Here is an 18479-nt window from a genome sequence, read left to right as displayed (position 1 = left end):
TTGACGACGGTGCGTCGTTAATAATCGCGGGAGTGCGACGCGCCGAGATGACCGGGCGGGGCGACGGCGGGGGGGGGGGAGAGAGAGAGAGAAAAACATGGATTCCCACTCTGATTACGTCGGTCCCGGAAAGGGGTAAACGCGCGTCGCACGCCGGCGACGCGACGGGGTGAACGCCGGTTTTCCGCGAAGAGATCGCGAATTGATCCGACGTTATTTCCCCCCCCCCCCTCCACGTCCGTTTCCCAGGAGGAAGTGTGACTCGTCGTTCCGAGGCGAGATCGAGACGACGTCGTCACGACGAATGAATTTGCCCCGGTGCCGGGCAGCTCGCGGCGCGAAAGCGGGAAACTGTGCCGCGTGTGGTACGTTCGGCAAATGTTTGCCGTCCCCCGGGCACTCGGCGGACACGGTAAACAAGCCTCGCGCCGCCGAGTATGTCGAGTGCAATTATCGCGTCGTCATTAGGTCAACCGTGCGAAACGGCTGGTCGCGCGGGAGGGGGGGGGAGAGAGAGAGAGAGAGAGAGAGAGAGAGAGAGAGAGAGAGAGAGAGAGAAGCCCGTCTGTTACGGACATGCGGACGCGGGTCGCGCGGGTTGAGGGTTTAGGAAAAGATCCCGATGCTCTCTCTCCTTCTCGATACGGGGGTTAATAGCAAAACGGGGAAGGGGGAAGAGGGGTGCTAACCGAACCGAAAACGACCGTGGGGATGCGGTATTGTTATTACGAAAATAGGAGAGGAGAGTATCCGCGGGAGGCGACGATAAGGTGATAAAAATAGAAGGGTACCCATCTCCTAGAGGAGTGTCGCTAAACATAGTCCTCTAACCGGAGCTGACCAATTAACCTTCCGCCAACGCTCGAGCCGTCCCGTATTTGTTTACAAAGTTTTGCACCGCAGAATACGTGAACCGTGGTATAGAATTTTCCCGGCAAATGCCATTTGCAATTAGCTTCCTTTTTCAACGGCGGCGTTTAATTTGTCCGACGCGGACAAATCGTTTTCCACGCGGAGAAAGAAAGAAAAAGGGGGGGGGGAAAGAGGAAGAATTCGAGAAACGCGCGAGGATTCGACGTGGACGAGTTGGAATATTTCAACCGTTTCGCGAATTCGCGAACGCAACGCCCCGCGCCTCTCCCTTATCATTTGGACCACATTTGGCACGCACGATAATTGCCTCCATCTTTCGCGAATTAATTCGCGCCCGCGACACACATTCAACTCGGGGTCTCCGCCGTTGAAGATCGGCGGAAAATCGCGCCGTCCCCGTCGATCGAATCGGCAATAAACGTCACCGTTAAATCCGGGGAAACACGAACGCATTCCCGAAATACGAATTTATTAAACATAAGACGTCACGCTCCTCCCCTCCCCACCCCACCCCACCTCCCCCTCGCCTACCCCCCCGAAAAACCAGTCTTCCTCCCCCGTCGCTTTTCCCTCCCACGTTGACGTTCTATTTGAATCTCGGCGAAAATTCCATTCTGCGTTTTATCAGCCACCGATCGACCGTCAAACGAGAGGCTGCCGCCACCCGCGGAGAGGATGACCCCCCCCCCCCCGAAGAAGGGATGGAAAAATCGCGGTGCGGATCTCGCGCCGTCCGCCCGGTCGATGCGGGACTCGCGGGAAAAAAAAGGGGAGGGGATCCAGTCAAAACAAGGCTTACCAGGTCGTCGGGCAGCTATTGTGACGAAGGCCTTCACCTGCTCGCGCGGACGACGGCACCACTACTGATAACGCAGTCAAGCGGCCGACGCCTCCGGAGCGCCGAACGCCCGGCGCCGACGCCGTCGCCTCCAACGTCGACGTCGACGCCGACGCCGGCGACGACGACGACGCTGACGACGACGACGACGACGACGCCGACGCCGATATCGCCAAGCCGGAGGAGGGGTGGGTTACGATACGTCGATGTTATCTGCGTAACGATACAGATTTACATCTATTACAATACCTAATTTCTCTCCGTATATACGCGTACACGTACGGGACGAAAATGAAACTTGCGACTTTGTTTCAGGGGTAAATGAGGAAAACGTGGACGTTAATCCGGTAGCTGGTGGATGGCGGACTTAGAGATCGAGGCGTTCTGGTAACATACAGTTTGATAGTTTATAAAAATCGAGCGGTATACACGGGTTGGGGGGATCGTTAAAAGATGTAACAACGAATGTACAATTACTTCCCGTATAATTATATATATATGTGTGTATGTATATATATAATTATTAAATAATAGACTAAATCGTCACGCGCTGTTCTTGCCTTCGGCGAGTCGTAAAATGGCGAGAAAAGAACCGCGCCGAGTAATCCCAGTTTTGGCAGCATGACAAAGTACGTGCGGGGCGATTATCTTACAATATTCACTTGTTTATTTCTTATAACACTTGCTAGTGCTATGGTTCATTCATTATTTATTCATTTTGTTATAGAGTCCTTTATAGGCGAGTTACTCCACGCCCCCGACGATCGCTTCGTATTTTACAGTTGGCGCGAAATCGTTCTCTGTCTTTCCCTATATACTTTTTTTTTACAATTACCTCAATTGCAACAACATTTTAATTGCAACGTTCGTCGACCGTTCGAAATTATCGCTACGACCTCGCCCACCGCGAGGCCTTAATTTTACAATGCGAATTAACAACGTCATCGTTTAAGGTATGACATAGCGATTGATAATATAGTTTTTCAGTTTTGTTACTATCTCCCTTCTGTTTGTGTTTTATTGCCTGCAATGCGGTAGGTGATTAAATTACAAGAGCGCATTGCTTATCACCGTGAAACAGCTCGTTTGGCGACTTCCAGCCCGCAAGCGCACCCTCATTTGTTATTATTTGTTATTACTTATACTGAAAATGCAAAATTGCACTTATTTGTAATTTCCCTTCTATTGCATATATAATTATTTGTAACTAATATTTTTCAGGATTTTCTTGTAGATGGTATTTCGTTTTTTTTTTTAAGGTAAGAACACTTGCGTATTGCGACAACAACGATACTTCGATACGGAGATTGAGAAAAAAATGCAGAACGGGGAAACGCAATTAAAAAGGAAACAATACTTTATACAAACATCATCAAAAAAAGAAACGATCGATTTCCTGTATCTCACGAGTTGGTCGTTTCCCTCTAAGCTAAGATTTCCTTTTCCTGCGCCGCTCTCTCTCGCCACTTATATTTACCGTGCAATCACGAGTGGAAAAGAAAGTGAGCGAAAGGCAGCGGGTAATGACAGCCAACATGCGTGCCATTTGGAATAAGAGGAGAAACTGCGGGTACATCTTAGAATAGACGAAACGCTCGAGCCCAACGACTTTACAATAAAGGAAATCGACCGTGCTCAGCATGCTAATGCTACTGGACGTACTATCGCTATTTTGAAGAGAACTCTCCTATCGAGCGAACGAATTTCACAGATTAAAAATTGTCATAGGCGCAACACAAAATCGTAAAAAAAATTAGATATTATTTACTGGACGAGTTGAAGAAATTGCTTAACCCAAGTGGATACGCGCAACGTGAACGCAAGTCCATATGTTGAGGCTACCGATGGTAAATGATCAATAGTAATAATAACAATAATTACAATCTATCATATTTAAATGCGTCAGTGTCTCTCGATAAGGCTGTCACTGCTGCATAAGTAGGTGGCATAAGTAGGATCTTGAATCACGCGACATGCCCCAAAATATCCCGAATGACCCATGATCGGTTAATGAGTTATAAACGGATCGCGCAATTTTCCCCACTGCGCGACTGTTTTCACAACGATAATCCATAATCCGACGATTAACACCTCCGGCAGAAATTGGTCTCACGCACGAATCCCTTAACTCGGTCATTCCTTCACCTGTGTCTTGAGATGCTGCAAGAACTCGTAGTAGCTAAGAGCAGATTCAAATCGATCCTCTATCAATCGCTCGACGAACAACGTTCTCAAGTAGCTATCGTCCCTGCGAAAAATAATTGGTCGCATGTAAAACGTATCACATTGCAACATATTAGATACGCGCGCTGTGAGACGATTTACGAGAATTCTGTTGAAGCTTGTTGATTCGCTTACCTGACAATTTGTACAGGTACATAATATGGCTTCTCCTCTTGTAAGCTAAATACAAAGTTTCGCAGCCGTTCGCTCTCTATCGTATCCAATTCCGGTAATTCGTACTGCAAGGACAAATTTAAGACGGATGAATTGCGTGAGTATATTCTTGTTAAAAATTATACGAAATACGTAGCCGAGGAAAGTGTAGTGTGCTTACCATTTCCTCTGGAATAGACACGAACCCTGGAGTGCCGAACACGTTAGAACAGAAAACTGGATTGACGTTTTTGCCGACGTAAATGAAGATTCTGTCGCCAGCATCCATAAGGAAGACGCCCCGGCTGTCAAGTTTCTCAGCGGACAAGTTGAGCCGAGGCGGCTGCGGACACACTTTGCCGTCAATGTCCTTTGCGTTGCGGTCGTCGAGCACGTGGACAGGATACAAATCGGGATAAACCACCTGTATCAGCTGCGACAACGGCAATGTCTTCAGTTGAAACATAGCGAAGATGCGATCATCCAAACGTGTGCTCGTGCCAGATCTGAACGCTACCTGCAAGTCCAAAGCGAAATATTAATGATAGCGCGAGTACATTCAAGTGTAAAATGTTGGCAAATTCGATGACTAAAAATTGACACTTTACGCTCTTCAACAATGCGATGATGTATAACGGCAGCAGTTTCAAACTTCCTGGAGCAACAAGTCCTCCGCCGCTGGAAGATTGCGCCAGCTTGTATGCGGATAAGATGTCGATAGCGACGTTTATTAACGCGTCCCTAGCGTCCGACAAAGATGCCTGGAGCGATCGGTCGACGGCTAAGGATATTTAAACACAAATAAATAATTAGTAAATGTTTAACGCTGCATAAGGACTTCCAGCCCGCAAGTTTAACTTACCCATTTTCGACAATAAGCCGACTATGCACTGTTGATCCGCAGAATGTAATACGTCCGATAGGCTTGCGACGACTGGCAAGCACAGAGTGTGTACTCTGATTCTTCGTTCACCTTTAAATAAAAGTATAGGGGATATGGGATATATGAGGAAACTCTAAAAAAAAAAAGACAGAAACAATTACCTTTGCTCGAAGTATACAGAAGTGATGCTTGGAAGCATACGCTTTGCACATCGGAAAGATTTTCGTCGATAGAGATTTGCATACCGAAACCAGCGTCCGGGTTAATATTTGGCAAGCAGAGAAGATCAGTCGAGCGAACGAAGAAGCTGCCATGGAAAGCATGGATGCTGAGGCCGCGGGTACAGCGAAGTCGCATCACCGCCTCAAAGCCAATTTTTCTCGTTAAATAACGACGTAGCAATCTTTCCAAAGTTTCAACATTCTGTAACTTCGACGCTCGAAACAGCGGCAGATGGTAGATGCAGCCACCCGTGAATTTTGACACGCACGCTGCGAAATAAGCAAAATATTTATCAGTATTTTTCCAGAAAGACCGCGATTATTAAAAGTAATTACAATTCTAAAAATTACCTACAAATTTAGTTTCAACATAAAGGAATCGTTTTATTACATTCGATCGAGATAGATTCACTTACACAAAGTTGCCAGATCGCTGTACTGACTGTTCAATAAGAATAGATCAATCGCGATCTGCTGCCCGCTGCAATCTAGAGCGAATCTTTTGTAGAAATCCGTCGCGGGATTGAGATGTGGCACGTCCTTATTCACTCTAGTATTGGGATCCTCTCTCGGCTGCAAGGCCCCTGGACCGATATTAGGCAGACACGTTTGAAAAACGGTGACACGTCCCCCAGTAGCGAAGAGGAGTTTGAGGGCAGCTTGGAGACCGGCACCGAGAGCGCTGTTGGTATCATGAGTGCCGCAGAATTTGACGGGGAGCTGGGCAAGAAGGTCGCGGACTAGCTCTTCGCGTTCCTTTAGATTTACAATTAGGTTTTCTGGACACGGCAGAAACACGTCGTCGATATCCAGCACGATCATTTCGTGTGGCTGCGAGACATTGTCGGGCATGCTGAAGAAGTGCAGGGCAGAATCGACAGCGAGAAAGCCGATTTGAGTGCGACTGTCGCCGGGGAGGCTCGACAGTTCCTCGGTAATAGTGTTGCAAACGGTCTGCAGATAACCGCTCTCCACCGCGAGGCGGGAAACATCCAGGACAAAGAGATAGACGGCCGGCTGAGGTGGACGGACCTATAATTCACGATATTCGTTAAGAGTCTTAACTTAAGACTAAGAGAGACTCTTCGAGGTACAAATAAATATCTCATTACGAATACAAATAAACTATAATTTGGACATGTGGTTATTTCGTCTGATTCTAAGGCTTGCCGATTACTTACTTAGCGCTCTATATTAAATAGTAAGTGTAAAAAATTATTAACCATGTACTCGCTTGGCGCAATGAACTCAATCGTGCCGGTTCTAACTTCTGGCCGTCGCGATGGATCGCCGTACGATTTCGTCACCGGATCGAATTGAAATTCCTCAGGAACTGCGTAACAAAACGTACATGTATATCCAACTCGTGTCGTGTAATGTCAAGTAGTAGGTGAAGAATTTCAGTTTGTTCATTACGTTCATTCAATCGGAAACAGAGATTGCACTTCCATCTTCTTGAATCGAGGAAGTATACAAACGGGTTGATATACGTTCGGCAAGCTCGACAACGCACGATTGTATTGCATTGAATCACCGCTAAATGCTGCTGCGACAAAGAAGAAAAGCTTCATTAAAACTTATTTTCAGATTGCTCTAAGAAATAAAATGGCAGCGACACACCCTTCTGTGTCTGTATTATAAAAATTTCTTTACGTGTGCATCACTCACGTTTAGATCCTTAAAGGGGTGTATTAGTACGCCGAATGGTAATCTTGACTTCTGCAGAAGCGAATTCGATTCTGGTACTTTTGTCAACGTACATCTGAATATACTGTAATTATACCATATACATTTAATGTGAGCTCTATTTACACAATGAGATCGTTCTAGTAACAGGGGTTCTAAATCACTCAAGTCTTTGTTCGCACCTTAAATACGTTAATTCGCATATAGCAGAGATGTAATCTTTGTATCGCAATCGTAAATTAAGAAGAGAGCAAGAAAAAGAAAACTCACTCGGGATTACAATTCACGTTGTCTAAGAAATCCTGGTGTAACTTGATCTTTGGTGGTTCGACTTTTTCATGCGGCAGTATATTTCGGCACTGTAAGAGGTCTATCGATTCCGCTCCCTAAAGAATGTTATTAACGTGTTGAAAGAGAAAGTAACAAGTTCAGATGACGCATATAATTGTACACGCTATTTTAATAACAATAGATACCCATAATTTGTTGTAGCCAGTTTGCGCAACGTTCAAATTGCTCATCTGATTATTTAATTGGTTCAATTGGTCGGGGTACATATTAGGATACCTTTTATTTGACGATTCTAACGGGACGTTCGTCATCTGGCCGGGATATGGCGAACGAGGATCGTACTAAAAGTAACATAAAATATTAAGGCACCGTATCATTTTTTTGTTCAAGAAAATATAAGATTAATTAAATGGAATTTGGTGAAATCTAATACACAAATACCATATGGATCCTATTACCGTTTGCTGTCCCGGATAAGGAGGCATTCCTGATGGAGGTAATCTTGCGCCATGTAACTGATTACCTCCTGAAGGCGGTAGCATCGCGGCATTGGCAGTGTCTTGTTGCGGATATTTCCTCTGGCCAGTTAAATTTTGATGTATATTCTGACCTTGAGGAACACTTCCCAGTCCCGTGGGATCCATATAACCGGTGAGTAAATTTTGCGGCGGCTTCAAAGGCTGAGTGCTGTAATCTTGGGGATTTCGTGGCCCTACATTATGGCCTTGTGCACTGTAGAATAAATTCTGCGTGCCAGAATTTGACATCGACGGTGCACTGGAGACATTCTGTTGCGCTCCATATCTGAGTTGTGGACTACTTAAGCTTTCGGAAGGACTAACGGTCGATTGTGCTTGGACGTTTTGAGTCCGTGGCGGTTGTATACTGGAACTCACTGATTCTTGCTGTACATAACTGTTTTGATTTAAATGTTGAGTGATGTCTGAAGGAGGTAGATTAACGTTGGGTGCACCTGGAGGGATAGGGTGTCCTTGATTGTATGTCAAGATCTTATTTACTCTAGCAAAGGACGTCTGACCTTCCGCAGTTTGATCTGTTGAGACTTGACTAGTCTTATCGATGCTGCTGGACATACCAGGAACGCCCATAGTACCCTGCGGAATGTTGATTGATGGGGAATTAGCCGCCCATTGATAACTTTGGTTCACTTTAGCTGGCTCTGATTTAACGGTGTCCGCAAACATCGATGGCGCAGACACCGGGGTCAGAGTTTTCGCTACTGGAGGCATCTGGTTCAAAGGGATCATGGGTCGATGAACTTCTTGGCTAGGCTGAGACACAAAGGCAGCTGAAGACGCGCTGACCGCAATGTTCGGACGAGTGTTAGCGGCATACTGGTTATGGGCACTATAGAGACTTGCAGGACTATATGGTTGTGATGTTCTAGGTGGTGGAGGCAACGCATTGGAGTTCTGAGGTCCGTTTATCGGTGGCATTGGCGGTCGCGGCAACTGAGGCCGATATTGGTTGTGAAGATACTGAGTTGGTGACGGATCTCTGGAAGTTTCCCTGGATGGGTCACGCGACGACTGCGAAGATGGTGTGCCTGATAACACATTTTCAACCGTTTCAATTTTAATAGCAAACTTTTTTCAGACAAGACCGCGTCATCCTCAAGTAATAATTTTGAAATTTGATCCCCACTGACACAGTTAGACTTACAACACTTTAACAGGGCACAGAAACTTGGCGATCGTAACACTGGTCTGCAGAATTCTCTTTGAACTGTTTACTTTTTTACAGCATAAAATTTTGTACACTCCAATTTTGCATATTTAAGTAGATGAATCGCCTTATATTAAAATATTTACATGATTTTTTAAAATGTCAACTACTATCCATTTTATTTTTGGAAATGTGAAAGAAGGCAAGGGTGAGAGATAAGAGGATTGATTGTATCAATTTGATTGTTATCACGTGAAACGTGTTGCCACATCACATGTACGTAAGAGCAATACCACCTCATTCAAGAGCCCTGATACAGAATCGCCTTGCGCAAAAGAAAAGTTACAATATGTATATACATTTAACAAACAAATTTTCCTTTTAGTATCCCCCTAACGCAAAACTTGCCGGTTAAATTGAACTGAGAGGACTGCATTCCGTTCTGCTGGGACGCAGGATTTTGACCGTTCATTATGGGAGGTGGTTCGTTCTTCAAGGGATTGTTGGACTCCGCGTACATTGGATACTGGTAACCGCTTGACTGCGACATTTTGCTGCTCTAATAATCACTGAAACAGAACGCACTACTTAGGACGTCACTCACGTCGGAGGCGGCACGCTGCTTCTTTTTCTTTTTTAACTTCAACGTGCATACGTGAAACATGTGACCGCAGATTATCTGATAAAGTCCACCTATGTTAATACTCGAGGTACAGAGTACGTAATAACGTCACGGTTAAATATTTAGCTTCCACTTTAATTGCTACTGCGGCTCGACAAACGGCACGAACAGACATCAGACTAATTACAACTGCCACCGCGGTAACGACATGAATCATACAATACTGCCAAATTACAGGACTTGGTAGCACAGCCTCTAGCTCAGGTGAAGATGTCACAGGCGCTGCAAGAGGTTGGTAAAAGGACTGTTAAAAGTTAGGCGGACGGGGTGCGAAGAGATCGGCCGCGCGTGATCTCGTTGCTGAGCGATTACCGTCTTAATAATCTATAAGGAGAGAGAGATATATAGGCGAGCGGGTTGACGTTTGGACAGCCAAAGCGCACTGTCAGCGTGTCGAAAGGTTAAAAGGCAGAGAAACGGGCTGGGGCCCCCGAACGTCCCTACTACCTTCGTGAACGGTGTGTCTCGCCGAGAGTTAGGTAAGGACAGATGCAGTCTCGCGCATCGCCCTCGTTGCCGTTCGCCTCCACGCAGCACAGGATGTATCTTAATAGCAGCGATTCATGAACGGACGAACGGCACGCACAACATTACGTGGCAGCTCGCGCGACCGCTGCGCCATGGACAATGGCACGTGACGGTACCAGATGGCATTGCGAGGTCGGCCAGGGTTGACCCGTTTGTCTTCGCGCGAGTCCGACCCCGAGTAAACTCCGGTTAACTTAATCGGCGATTAACTTGCCGAGCGATATCTCCGCTCGTTACGTCCACGCGAGTCTTATCTTCCGTTAACACGTGAAAAATCACATCAGATCAGGCCACGGATAGCGCAGCGTGAAATTTCGTCTCGGGCGCAATTCCGCCGTTTGAATTGTGGGCACTGATTCCCTCAGCTGGTGACCAAACGCCGATTAGCTTAATCGGCAATTAGCTCGATCGATAGACTCGCCTGAAACAATTTTCGAATTGCGTTGACCCCGATCTAATTAACTTTTCTCTCCGATATGTTAAAAGCAAGAAATCGACAGTTCCTAATAAAATAATAATAGAGGAAAGTTCTCCATTATGAGACAGTAGGTTTCAACGTCCAAAATCAATCGCAAATCTTTTTTTTTCCGCAACTATCACACGATCTAACAGTCAATTTTTCACCAAACAGATTTCACTCCACGGGCAATGAATTTATGGTGGAACCAACGGACGATGCCCGTTCATTTAGCAGAAACTCCGCTGTCTCATATTAGGAGCCTACCTCATAATAGTGAACTTTACAGGTATGTAAATGCTTGGCGAGTTAATCACTAACGTCCGCTTGCATCAATGCAGATTAATCCCAGTTTAACTTACTTTTTGCCTCGTTTTCTAATTCTTAGAACTAGACGTAGATAAAAAGTAGGATTACATAAGCCAATATCCGTTAATGGAAATAGACATGACCGAGCTGATCGGAATTTGATCGACGTTATCTCTAGTTCACGTTATTTACCGCGCATACGGTTATCGAGCAATCGCATCGGTAATACGTTTTAATGGCACCAACATTACAGAGCAGAAGGAACGTGGATCCCTCTGCTTCGTGCAAACGCGGAGGCAACGGCTCGCTCGATTCTCGAAACGCTCTCGAAGACCTTCGCGGCAGGAGAATCAATCGCAACAGCATCGAGAGAACGTGTACATCAATAGAATATATATTTCTCGATAAATAAAATATGTTTTGCAATCTGTAGATCAAATTGGGGACGATTTGGTCGTTGAAGAAGTTTGTTTGGTTCTTTGGAATGATGGAAGATACAACGAGGGAATGGCAGCGCGCGCGAGCGCGTAAGGTTCCGAGTTGGCCATCGTCATCGCGATCGTCGTCGTCGTCGGCCCTAGTCGCAGTTCGTTCCCAAGGCAGTGCCCAGCGCCGCTCGCAAATTGGTAACTCGAGCCTGCAACTCCGCGGCGGTGGTCTCATTTATACGCAGCTGCAGGATCTTGCACGCGTTGGCCAATCCGCAGCTCTTGAGATGTTCCTTCAGTCGGTCTGAAGCAGACGGCGTGTAAAATCGTCAGCCGATCGAGCGTCGAGCAATAACATTCTATCCAGGGTGGAGCTTCGCGATACCTGATTGCAGAACGCTGTCCAATAGCGACAGTGCGTTGAGTGCGATGTGCACCTCAAGACCCTCGCGCTTGAAAAACTCGCACATGTTACACCCAAAGCCAGCTTTGATCAGCAACTCCTCGGATTCCGCCGGGCAGATCCTCGTCAGTATCGTAAGACCCAGAATCGCTTCGTTTTGCATTAGCGCGTGTTGCGCTAGAAGCATGTCAACTAGGTGCTGCACCGCACCATACTTGATAATTGACAAGGCAATCTGCTTGTCCCTATAAAGTGTGCATGAAGTTTCGGAATTGGTGCGACTAATTGTAAACCGCTGAGAACGAACCTGCTGTTGTTTATTAGCCAGGCAATTAATCGATTGGCCTCGCCCTGGACACCAGGGTGGTCCTTGGTACCGCACCATTCAACCGTCCGCTTAATCAAGTCCTCTCTTCGCCCTAAAGAGACCGCCGCTTCCCCTAGAGCAAACAACTCAGCCTTAATTGTTACATTACTCATCCCGAGTAATAGCAAGCGCTTTAACTCTTAAGAGAGAAGCTTACGACTTCTTACTTTGACCGTCTATGACTATCCTGAGCGTTCCCAGCAATTTGAAAACAACGGGAAAGGTCGGGATCTCCAGCATTGGGTAGAGAACGTCGAACAAACCGTCGGCAAGGATCAGCGATTTGTTATCCGCGGGTATAACGAGGTTGCGTAACGCGCTGAGCAAGGCGTGCTGGCACCTAATGTCGCCCGACGTGCCGCCGTTTCTTTCGAGAAGTTTTAACAACTTTCGATGAACGCCCTGCTCGACCATGCGCTTGCAATGTGTGTCGGTCCGCGCAACATTGCCCATGGCCAAAACGGCAGTGACCTGCAAGTCTTCGTCAACGCTTTCTAGCCATTCTACTAGTTTGCTGTATACAGGACCCTTGCTGTCGTCGTATAGAAAATTCATGCTGTCGTCTAAACACAAAGTAGTACGTTTGTCAGAGCCGATAAAGCTCTGCGCTTGAATATCTCCTGAGAGACTCACCTCCAGTTAAAATCAAAACGATTAAGTTACAGGCAACTTTGAGAATCGACCGAGTTTCCTCGTCATTGCACTGGGGGCCATGCTTCTCTAGTAGTTTCAGGAGCAACTCACACACTCCTGCCTTAGCCAACAACAGCTTTGCATTTTCTAGAAGTGGAATTGTGTTATTGAAGACATCGCTCTTTAATTTAATTCAGCTGCATTACTTAAACCCAGTTTTGTAAATTTACTCGTGTAATTGCACCGAAATACTTAATCACTGTAATCCCAATTTAACTTGCAATTTACATTTGTCTAATTTTAATTAGATATTAATTTATTAGTCTACCGTCTTCTGCTTGGCCGTGCAAGAGCTCCAAGCACATCTCAGACAGCTCGGAGGAAGTGTCATTGGCCAGTATATCAACCAGAACTCTCGTCAACCTCTCGTCTAGAAATATAATATTCTCGTCGTTCAGTATACCAAGAGTGAGTAACACGTGCATCGCCGCTTCGCCACCGCTAATGCCATCTTTTTCCAAGACGCTGCAAATAATCGGTACCATGTCCTCCTCGAGTACCTGGTGAAGTTAATCTTAATAAAATTATCGCTTACAGTTGCTTACCATTTTATAGCATCACTATCTATCGTCAATCACAACGTATATATGTACTCTAAAAAAAAGTCTACCTTCTTGTACAACACATCCTGATCCACCAAAAAGTTCAATAAAAATCCAGCGGCAACATTTCGCAGAAAGCTGGCGCCCTCGACGTTATCCAGGGCAATTCCTTTCTTCAGTAGTGCTAGAATCATCTTCAAGCCGTCTTGCTCCCTTACCAGATTTTTACCCATTTCTGCGACAAAGATATTTATCAGCTCTTCACTAATGAGACAATTATGCTTATTCGTGAACACCCAAGATAACAATTCTTGCACGCAAATTCTGCTTGTTATGCATGCAAATTTGCCCGAGTTTTTCTCGTAAGATACTTCTAGTCTGTGCTGTTGCACACAAGTGGTTTGGCTCATGCATTGACGTATACCTTTGCACGCAAATATCTAACAACTCACGTACAAAAATGGCTCAACAACGCAAGCAAAATCCCCTCCCAGTGCTTCGTCATAATGCTAGATGTTTGCGCGCAAGATGTTCTCTGGGACACTCGATACGAATACATAACAGAAGGCTTTGAAACTTGATGGCCATTAATCAGACACAACGGATAATTATGTGAAATAGATTCTCTCAAATAACTATTGCAACCAACCATTCTCATAGCAGATGTTTCCTAGAGCTCTGGAGGTCTGCGTCAATATGTCTACATCCTCTTCGTTCAGCAAGTTAACCAGTGTACGTATCAACTCAAAACCGGTGCACTTTTCTCTTCCACGATCAGTCTTTGCGATCTCGGCAATGGCCTTTGCAGTCTTCGCCACGATCTGTTTAGATTTGTGCCCGAGCAGCTTTAGGAAGACTTCGTCAATGACCAGTTCAGTGGTCTCTGAAATCATGAGTCGCTAAGTCGATACTAGTTGGCACAGCGTAAAAATTGAGCTACAGCGTTCGTCAAAGTGATTACCCCCGATCGACGTTTTGCTAACGTTCACCACAGAATCCAGTATCTGCGCAACATTGGGGCATTCATCCTGCGAGGCCTCGAGTCTCACGACGCACTTCAAGTCGTCGACGAGCTTATCGATATTGTGCTTCGCCTCGTCTGAAACATAACATCTTGATAGATCTACGTCTTGCCCTTTCGAAAATGGACAGGCGGGAGGAAGGGCGGATTGGAATGCGGACAGGGTGGATTACCTTCCATCTCCATCAGGCAAGCACGCGGCCGAGAATCCGCTGAACCCGATTTGCACAGATATCGGCCACTTCCCTCGCGATCTTGCAAACAAGTCCCGGCGATTTCTCGCTCTACTGTGACGTACGATCGACCTCTTCTATTCTAAGATCATTGTTACCGAGCATTTTCCCCATCCTACGATCTCCACTCAGTCACCCTTGTTATTCCACATGGCACATGCGCAAAAATATCGCTACGCGCTGTTTCACTTGCTTTCTCATTCTAACATAGGCATACGAGCACATGGCATTATCGGAATTTTAAACTATCTCACAATTCGTAAAAATAACCGACGCTGGCAACATCACAAATTGCTTTACCGACCGTGAGCAGTTACCGACCGCGCGCGCGTGTTACCGACGTGGAGAAATATTTTTCGCGTCACCGATGTCGCTGCACTCGGACGAACGAGCCTTTTTGCTGCTCGCGGGCCAACGAGCAGAATTGGCGCTTTAAAAATGGCGGACCCCGTCTGATCGGCCAGCATCTCCGGTAACGCGATGGCAGAGTCGAGTAACACCGTGGAAACGTCTGTAACGGAATCTACGAAACGGAAGGAAAAAATTTATGGTACGTTTAATTCAAGAGAAGTATCGAGGGATATTTGTTTGTGCACGCGTTGCTCGCTGCAAGCTAACCTCACTTTTGCGAACGTGCAGCAGTACCAGTTTTCTGCTACCTGACATGTAGTATAAAAACACACGCTCTTCGTAGCTTATCGATTTAGACTTAATTTCACTCTGCTAAATTGCATCAACCCTTTCGCGCCGTGTACATACTTTACATTTAACGTGAATGGGAAACCTTGAGACACCAGACGCTGTAGCGAAATGCTTTGATTACAAACTTTTTATGACTGTGTAAAATTAATATTTCAACCCTTTTATCTGATAATTATTGCGCCGCAGTTGCAACACGTGGGCAATATAAAAATTATTCGTAACTGATATCTATTCGACGTTAATGCTCCTTTAATAAGATTGTTGATATGTTTGTAGCCGCAGTATTTCTGGGTACCGTCGCAAGTATTTCTGCCCTTACCGGGTTTGCCAGGACAGTGGCGGCAACCAGGAGGCAAGACCCAAAACACTTTGGAGATGGGATTTCTGGTATAAAAGGGATTCGTGAAACTGGAGCCTCGTTAGCTATAAGAGCCCTTGGCTGGGGCACATTTTATGCCCTCACAGGATGCGGCTTATTTTTTTATGGGATCTGGAAGCTCTCTGGAGCTACTAATGCGGAGGAATTCAGATTAAAGATGGGCTCGCTGTTACCAAAAATACCTAAGAATAATCCACCCCAGAGCAGAACAGAATTTGAAGGCTTGACAGATTTGTTGAGATATATTTCTGAAGATTGGGGACAAAACAAGGAGGTATAATTGACCCAACTATAAAGTGTCATTTCGATCTTTGTAGACTTTTTACGCATCCGAAAGGCCAGAACAGAAATATTCGGGATTAATATATAAATTTATACATATGACAAAGATACATATGAAAAACTTTTCAAGCCTCAAGCTTTCTTTCTAAATTCTCAATCCTTCCTTCGAACTTCTTGGAGCATCGCGCGTGTTGAATTATTTAACTGAAAATAATTAGCAGAAATTCAAGTAAATCATTATTTAGAGTAAAAATTGTTTTTAAGCTCTTTCGCAACATTGTAGTAAAAATTAATTTCTCCAAGGCTCCTGGGCTCGCCACGGCCAAATCGTGACGTCAGAAGCGGGAAACGACACGCTGAAAATTCATGCACTTTGTAATTACAAAACAAGATATTTGAATGAAAAAGCAGTCTATATCGTTTTAGCATATTGGCAAAATGCTCCGGTAGCTAACTTTTCCCCTTTGAACCGATATACAGCCGTAGATTGCGAATGTAATAAGATTCCTGTCATCAGTATGCTTACGCAGGCATGACTAGGAATTTCGTTACATCTACATTTTATGACCGTTTGTCAGCTGTCAAGGGACAAATTTAATTACCGGAGTATCTTAAAAATATGCTGAAACGATATACACTGTTTATGTTTTTATTCGAACATCTTGTTCTGTAATTATAAAGCGCAAGAATTCTGACGTCATAATCCCACAAGGCTGCAGCGAGTACCCAGGAGCCATGAATAAATAAATTTAATACACAAGTTGAGTAAATCTTATTGCCGCCAGTGATAATTCAAAGAGGGAATATTTTTCACGAAGTCGACCAAGCTGGCAAGAAAGTGATCTTTATTCAGTTCACAACGTTTTGACCTCTTAATCGGGTCCTTTTCAAGTGTGGTCTATAGTTTGATCGACTTCTTGAAAAATATTCCCCCTTTAAATTTAATACATACATTTTTCAGTAACTACATTATCAAAACACAAGAGTCATCTAGTATCGACTAATGAACGACGTAATAATTTTGTGTGCCCTTTTTGCAGGAATAAACATGATGTGATTACTGGTCTTTGGTGACTTAATACTGAATTGCGTCGACTGAGGATCATACGATTGCGTAATTCACGGGTTTACTGCATGCATGAGTAGTATGAGGTCTTGTGTCAAACAGATCTTATAGAATCTTTAAATTAAAATGACTGTTGAATATTAACTGTGGAAGATTTTGTATATTTCGTGTATTTACTATTAAACTTATTTAAGATGAAGCGCCGTTCCATCTTCTAATTTCATAGAATAATGACGCATGATAATCAATGATTCATGTAAGCCAAATCTTCTCTTTTGAGAGGGAGGGGGAGAGAGAGACAGTACGCGCTTGCGCATTAAATTTTGAATTAATACATTTTTATTCCTCGATCGGGCATGTGCACAGCAGAATATTTAATCTACAACGTCACCTTTATCATTGCTCTTTCTTAGTTCTTATTGAAGATGACGTCTACCAGGCCGCACGTGATAAATTAAAAAAAAATCAGGAATCATTTATGTGTACCCAATATTTAGTTTCTTCTGATGACGAGATTAATCTGCAGATAAGCGTATTTTACCGAAGTCACGTATACAACACATTGCACGTTTTGTTGGCAACGAATTTTTAATCATGGCAATATTTTATAAAGAAGTGATTGTATGAGCTCGTTATCAATGATGAGATACATCACGTTAAAGGAACGTGAAGCTTGATTTTCGTGGAAAATAAATGAAAGTGGTACAAAGGTGATCTTGAAACACAGAAGTTTGCACAAGAGTGCGATAATGTAATAATAAACCATCAGCGATGCGTAGAAGAGTACACAGGGTGTTATTAAGCGTATAGTTGTATTATTAAGAATTGCCAACTCGTATTCACGAACGGAAAATAACATTTGCATTATTTCTTCGGGAAGTTATTACGTATCGTCAGATGACACTAAAATCACACTTCGCATAATGAGTACGGAAGCGATTATTTAAATTATAGTTTTTCGCGATTAAATAATTTATTAATTATAGACAATTACAGTTAAATATACGTTAAATTACAAGAAATAAGAGAACGTTTACATGTATAATTGTAGAATTCCTGATTTATGAAAAGAAATATTTTTTTGTTTAAATGCTTTAAGCATTTTTACAAGTGTAAAGTGTTGTTACGATATCCGATATTTATAAATTAGTGCAAAGAATACATTGTTGCAACTTCTATTTGAATATTGAAATCAATGATAAATATTTACGGTTATGCAAAACTGTTTGTAAGTAAAGCCTCTTAACTGTTTTGACCTCGTCAACACTATCAATAACACCAAGCACATTTCTCAGCACATTCCTCTACGTATTATACAGGTCACGAATGTGACTTTGATTTGAGCTAAATCTTTATTATTTGAACAATTAAGAAATTAATATAATGGTAAAAAATTCTCCTTTCAACAAGTGATAAGATAATAGTGTATATTAACATTTATAACTGATATTATTTTTTGAAATAGAAATTAAAATTGTCGAACATTATATGAATCTTTCATTTATCGCGTTGAAAGGATAGTTTCTACGGACC

General features: G+C 44.1%; 3 protein-coding genes across 3 annotated transcripts; 1 reads left to right on the top strand and 2 right to left on the bottom strand.

Moving 5' to 3' along the window:
• Window positions 1-2179: 2179 nt before the first annotated feature.
• LOC105570569 (protein transport protein Sec24A) lies at window positions 2180-10175 on the bottom strand. Its single transcript, XM_012027880.1, has 15 exons — window positions 9984-10175; window positions 9263-9423; window positions 7627-8735; window positions 7354-7509; window positions 7148-7263; window positions 6860-6962; window positions 6608-6737; window positions 6415-6524; window positions 5608-6223; window positions 5132-5461; window positions 4950-5060; window positions 4696-4868; window positions 4269-4604; window positions 4070-4173; window positions 2180-3959 (listed from the first exon to the last, which is right to left on the bottom strand). The coding sequence occupies exons 2-15, from the start codon at window positions 9402-9404 to the stop codon at window positions 3845-3847; spliced, it is 3651 nt and encodes a 1216-aa protein (XP_011883270.1). The 5' UTR covers window positions 9405-9423; window positions 9984-10175; the 3' UTR covers window positions 2180-3844.
• A 1028-nt stretch (window positions 10176-11203) lies between these two features.
• On the bottom strand, window positions 11204-14742 carry LOC105570568 (rap1 GTPase-GDP dissociation stimulator 1). Its single transcript, XM_012027879.1, has 10 exons — window positions 14458-14742; window positions 14225-14362; window positions 13913-14146; window positions 13332-13498; window positions 12990-13221; window positions 12662-12808; window positions 12196-12591; window positions 11969-12101; window positions 11644-11906; window positions 11204-11562 (listed from the first exon to the last, which is right to left on the bottom strand). The coding sequence occupies exons 1-10, from the start codon at window positions 14468-14470 to the stop codon at window positions 11408-11410; spliced, it is 1878 nt and encodes a 625-aa protein (XP_011883269.1). The 5' UTR covers window positions 14471-14742; the 3' UTR covers window positions 11204-11407.
• A 165-nt stretch (window positions 14743-14907) lies between these two features.
• On the top strand, window positions 14908-17145 carry LOC105570567 (transmembrane protein 242). Its single transcript, XM_012027878.1, has 3 exons — window positions 14908-15067; window positions 15496-15872; window positions 16921-17145. Exons 1-3 carry the CDS (start codon window positions 14998-15000, stop codon window positions 16924-16926), a joined length of 453 nt encoding a protein of 150 aa, XP_011883268.1. The 5' UTR covers window positions 14908-14997; the 3' UTR covers window positions 16927-17145.
• Window positions 17146-18479: the final 1334 nt, after the last annotated feature.

This window comes from Vollenhovia emeryi, unplaced genomic scaffold, assembly GCF_000949405.1.
Source record: "Vollenhovia emeryi isolate VEMERY1.0 unplaced genomic scaffold, V.emery_V1.0 DF939120.1, whole genome shotgun sequence".
NCBI lineage: Eukaryota > Metazoa > Arthropoda > Insecta > Hymenoptera > Formicidae > Vollenhovia > Vollenhovia emeryi.
Note: the sequence above shows the minus strand (reverse complement) of the source record. Positions and strands in the feature narration are given on the sequence as shown.

Bases quoted from the DNA above. Each gene is read 5' to 3' on its own strand.
- LOC105570569 (XM_012027880.1), bottom strand. From the start codon at position 9,404: ATGTCGCAGTCAAGCGGTTACCAGTATCCAATGTACGCGGAGTCCAAC. The intron at 6,738-6,859 runs GTGAGTGATGCA...TCTTTGTCGCAG, and splicing joins ACCCCTTTAAGGATCTAAAC to CAGCATTTAGCGGTGATTCA. The intron at 4,869-4,949 runs GTAAGTTAAACT...AAATATCCTTAG, and splicing joins CGGCTTATTGTCGAAAATGG to CCGTCGACCGATCGCTCCAG.
- LOC105570567 (XM_012027878.1), top strand. From the start codon at position 14,998: ATGGCAGAGTCGAGTAACACCGTGGAAACGTCTGTAACGGAATCTACG. The intron at 15,068-15,495 runs GTACGTTTAATT...ATATGTTTGTAG, and splicing joins ACGGAAGGAAAAAATTTATG to CCGCAGTATTTCTGGGTACC.
- LOC105570568 (XM_012027879.1), bottom strand. The intron at 13,222-13,331 runs GTAGACTTTTTT...TAACTTCACCAG, and splicing joins AGGATGTGTTGTACAAGAAG to GTACTCGAGGAGGACATGGT. The intron at 11,907-11,968 runs GTTCGTTCTCAG...CACACTTTATAG, and splicing joins TGGCTAATAAACAACAGCAG to GGACAAGCAGATTGCCTTGT.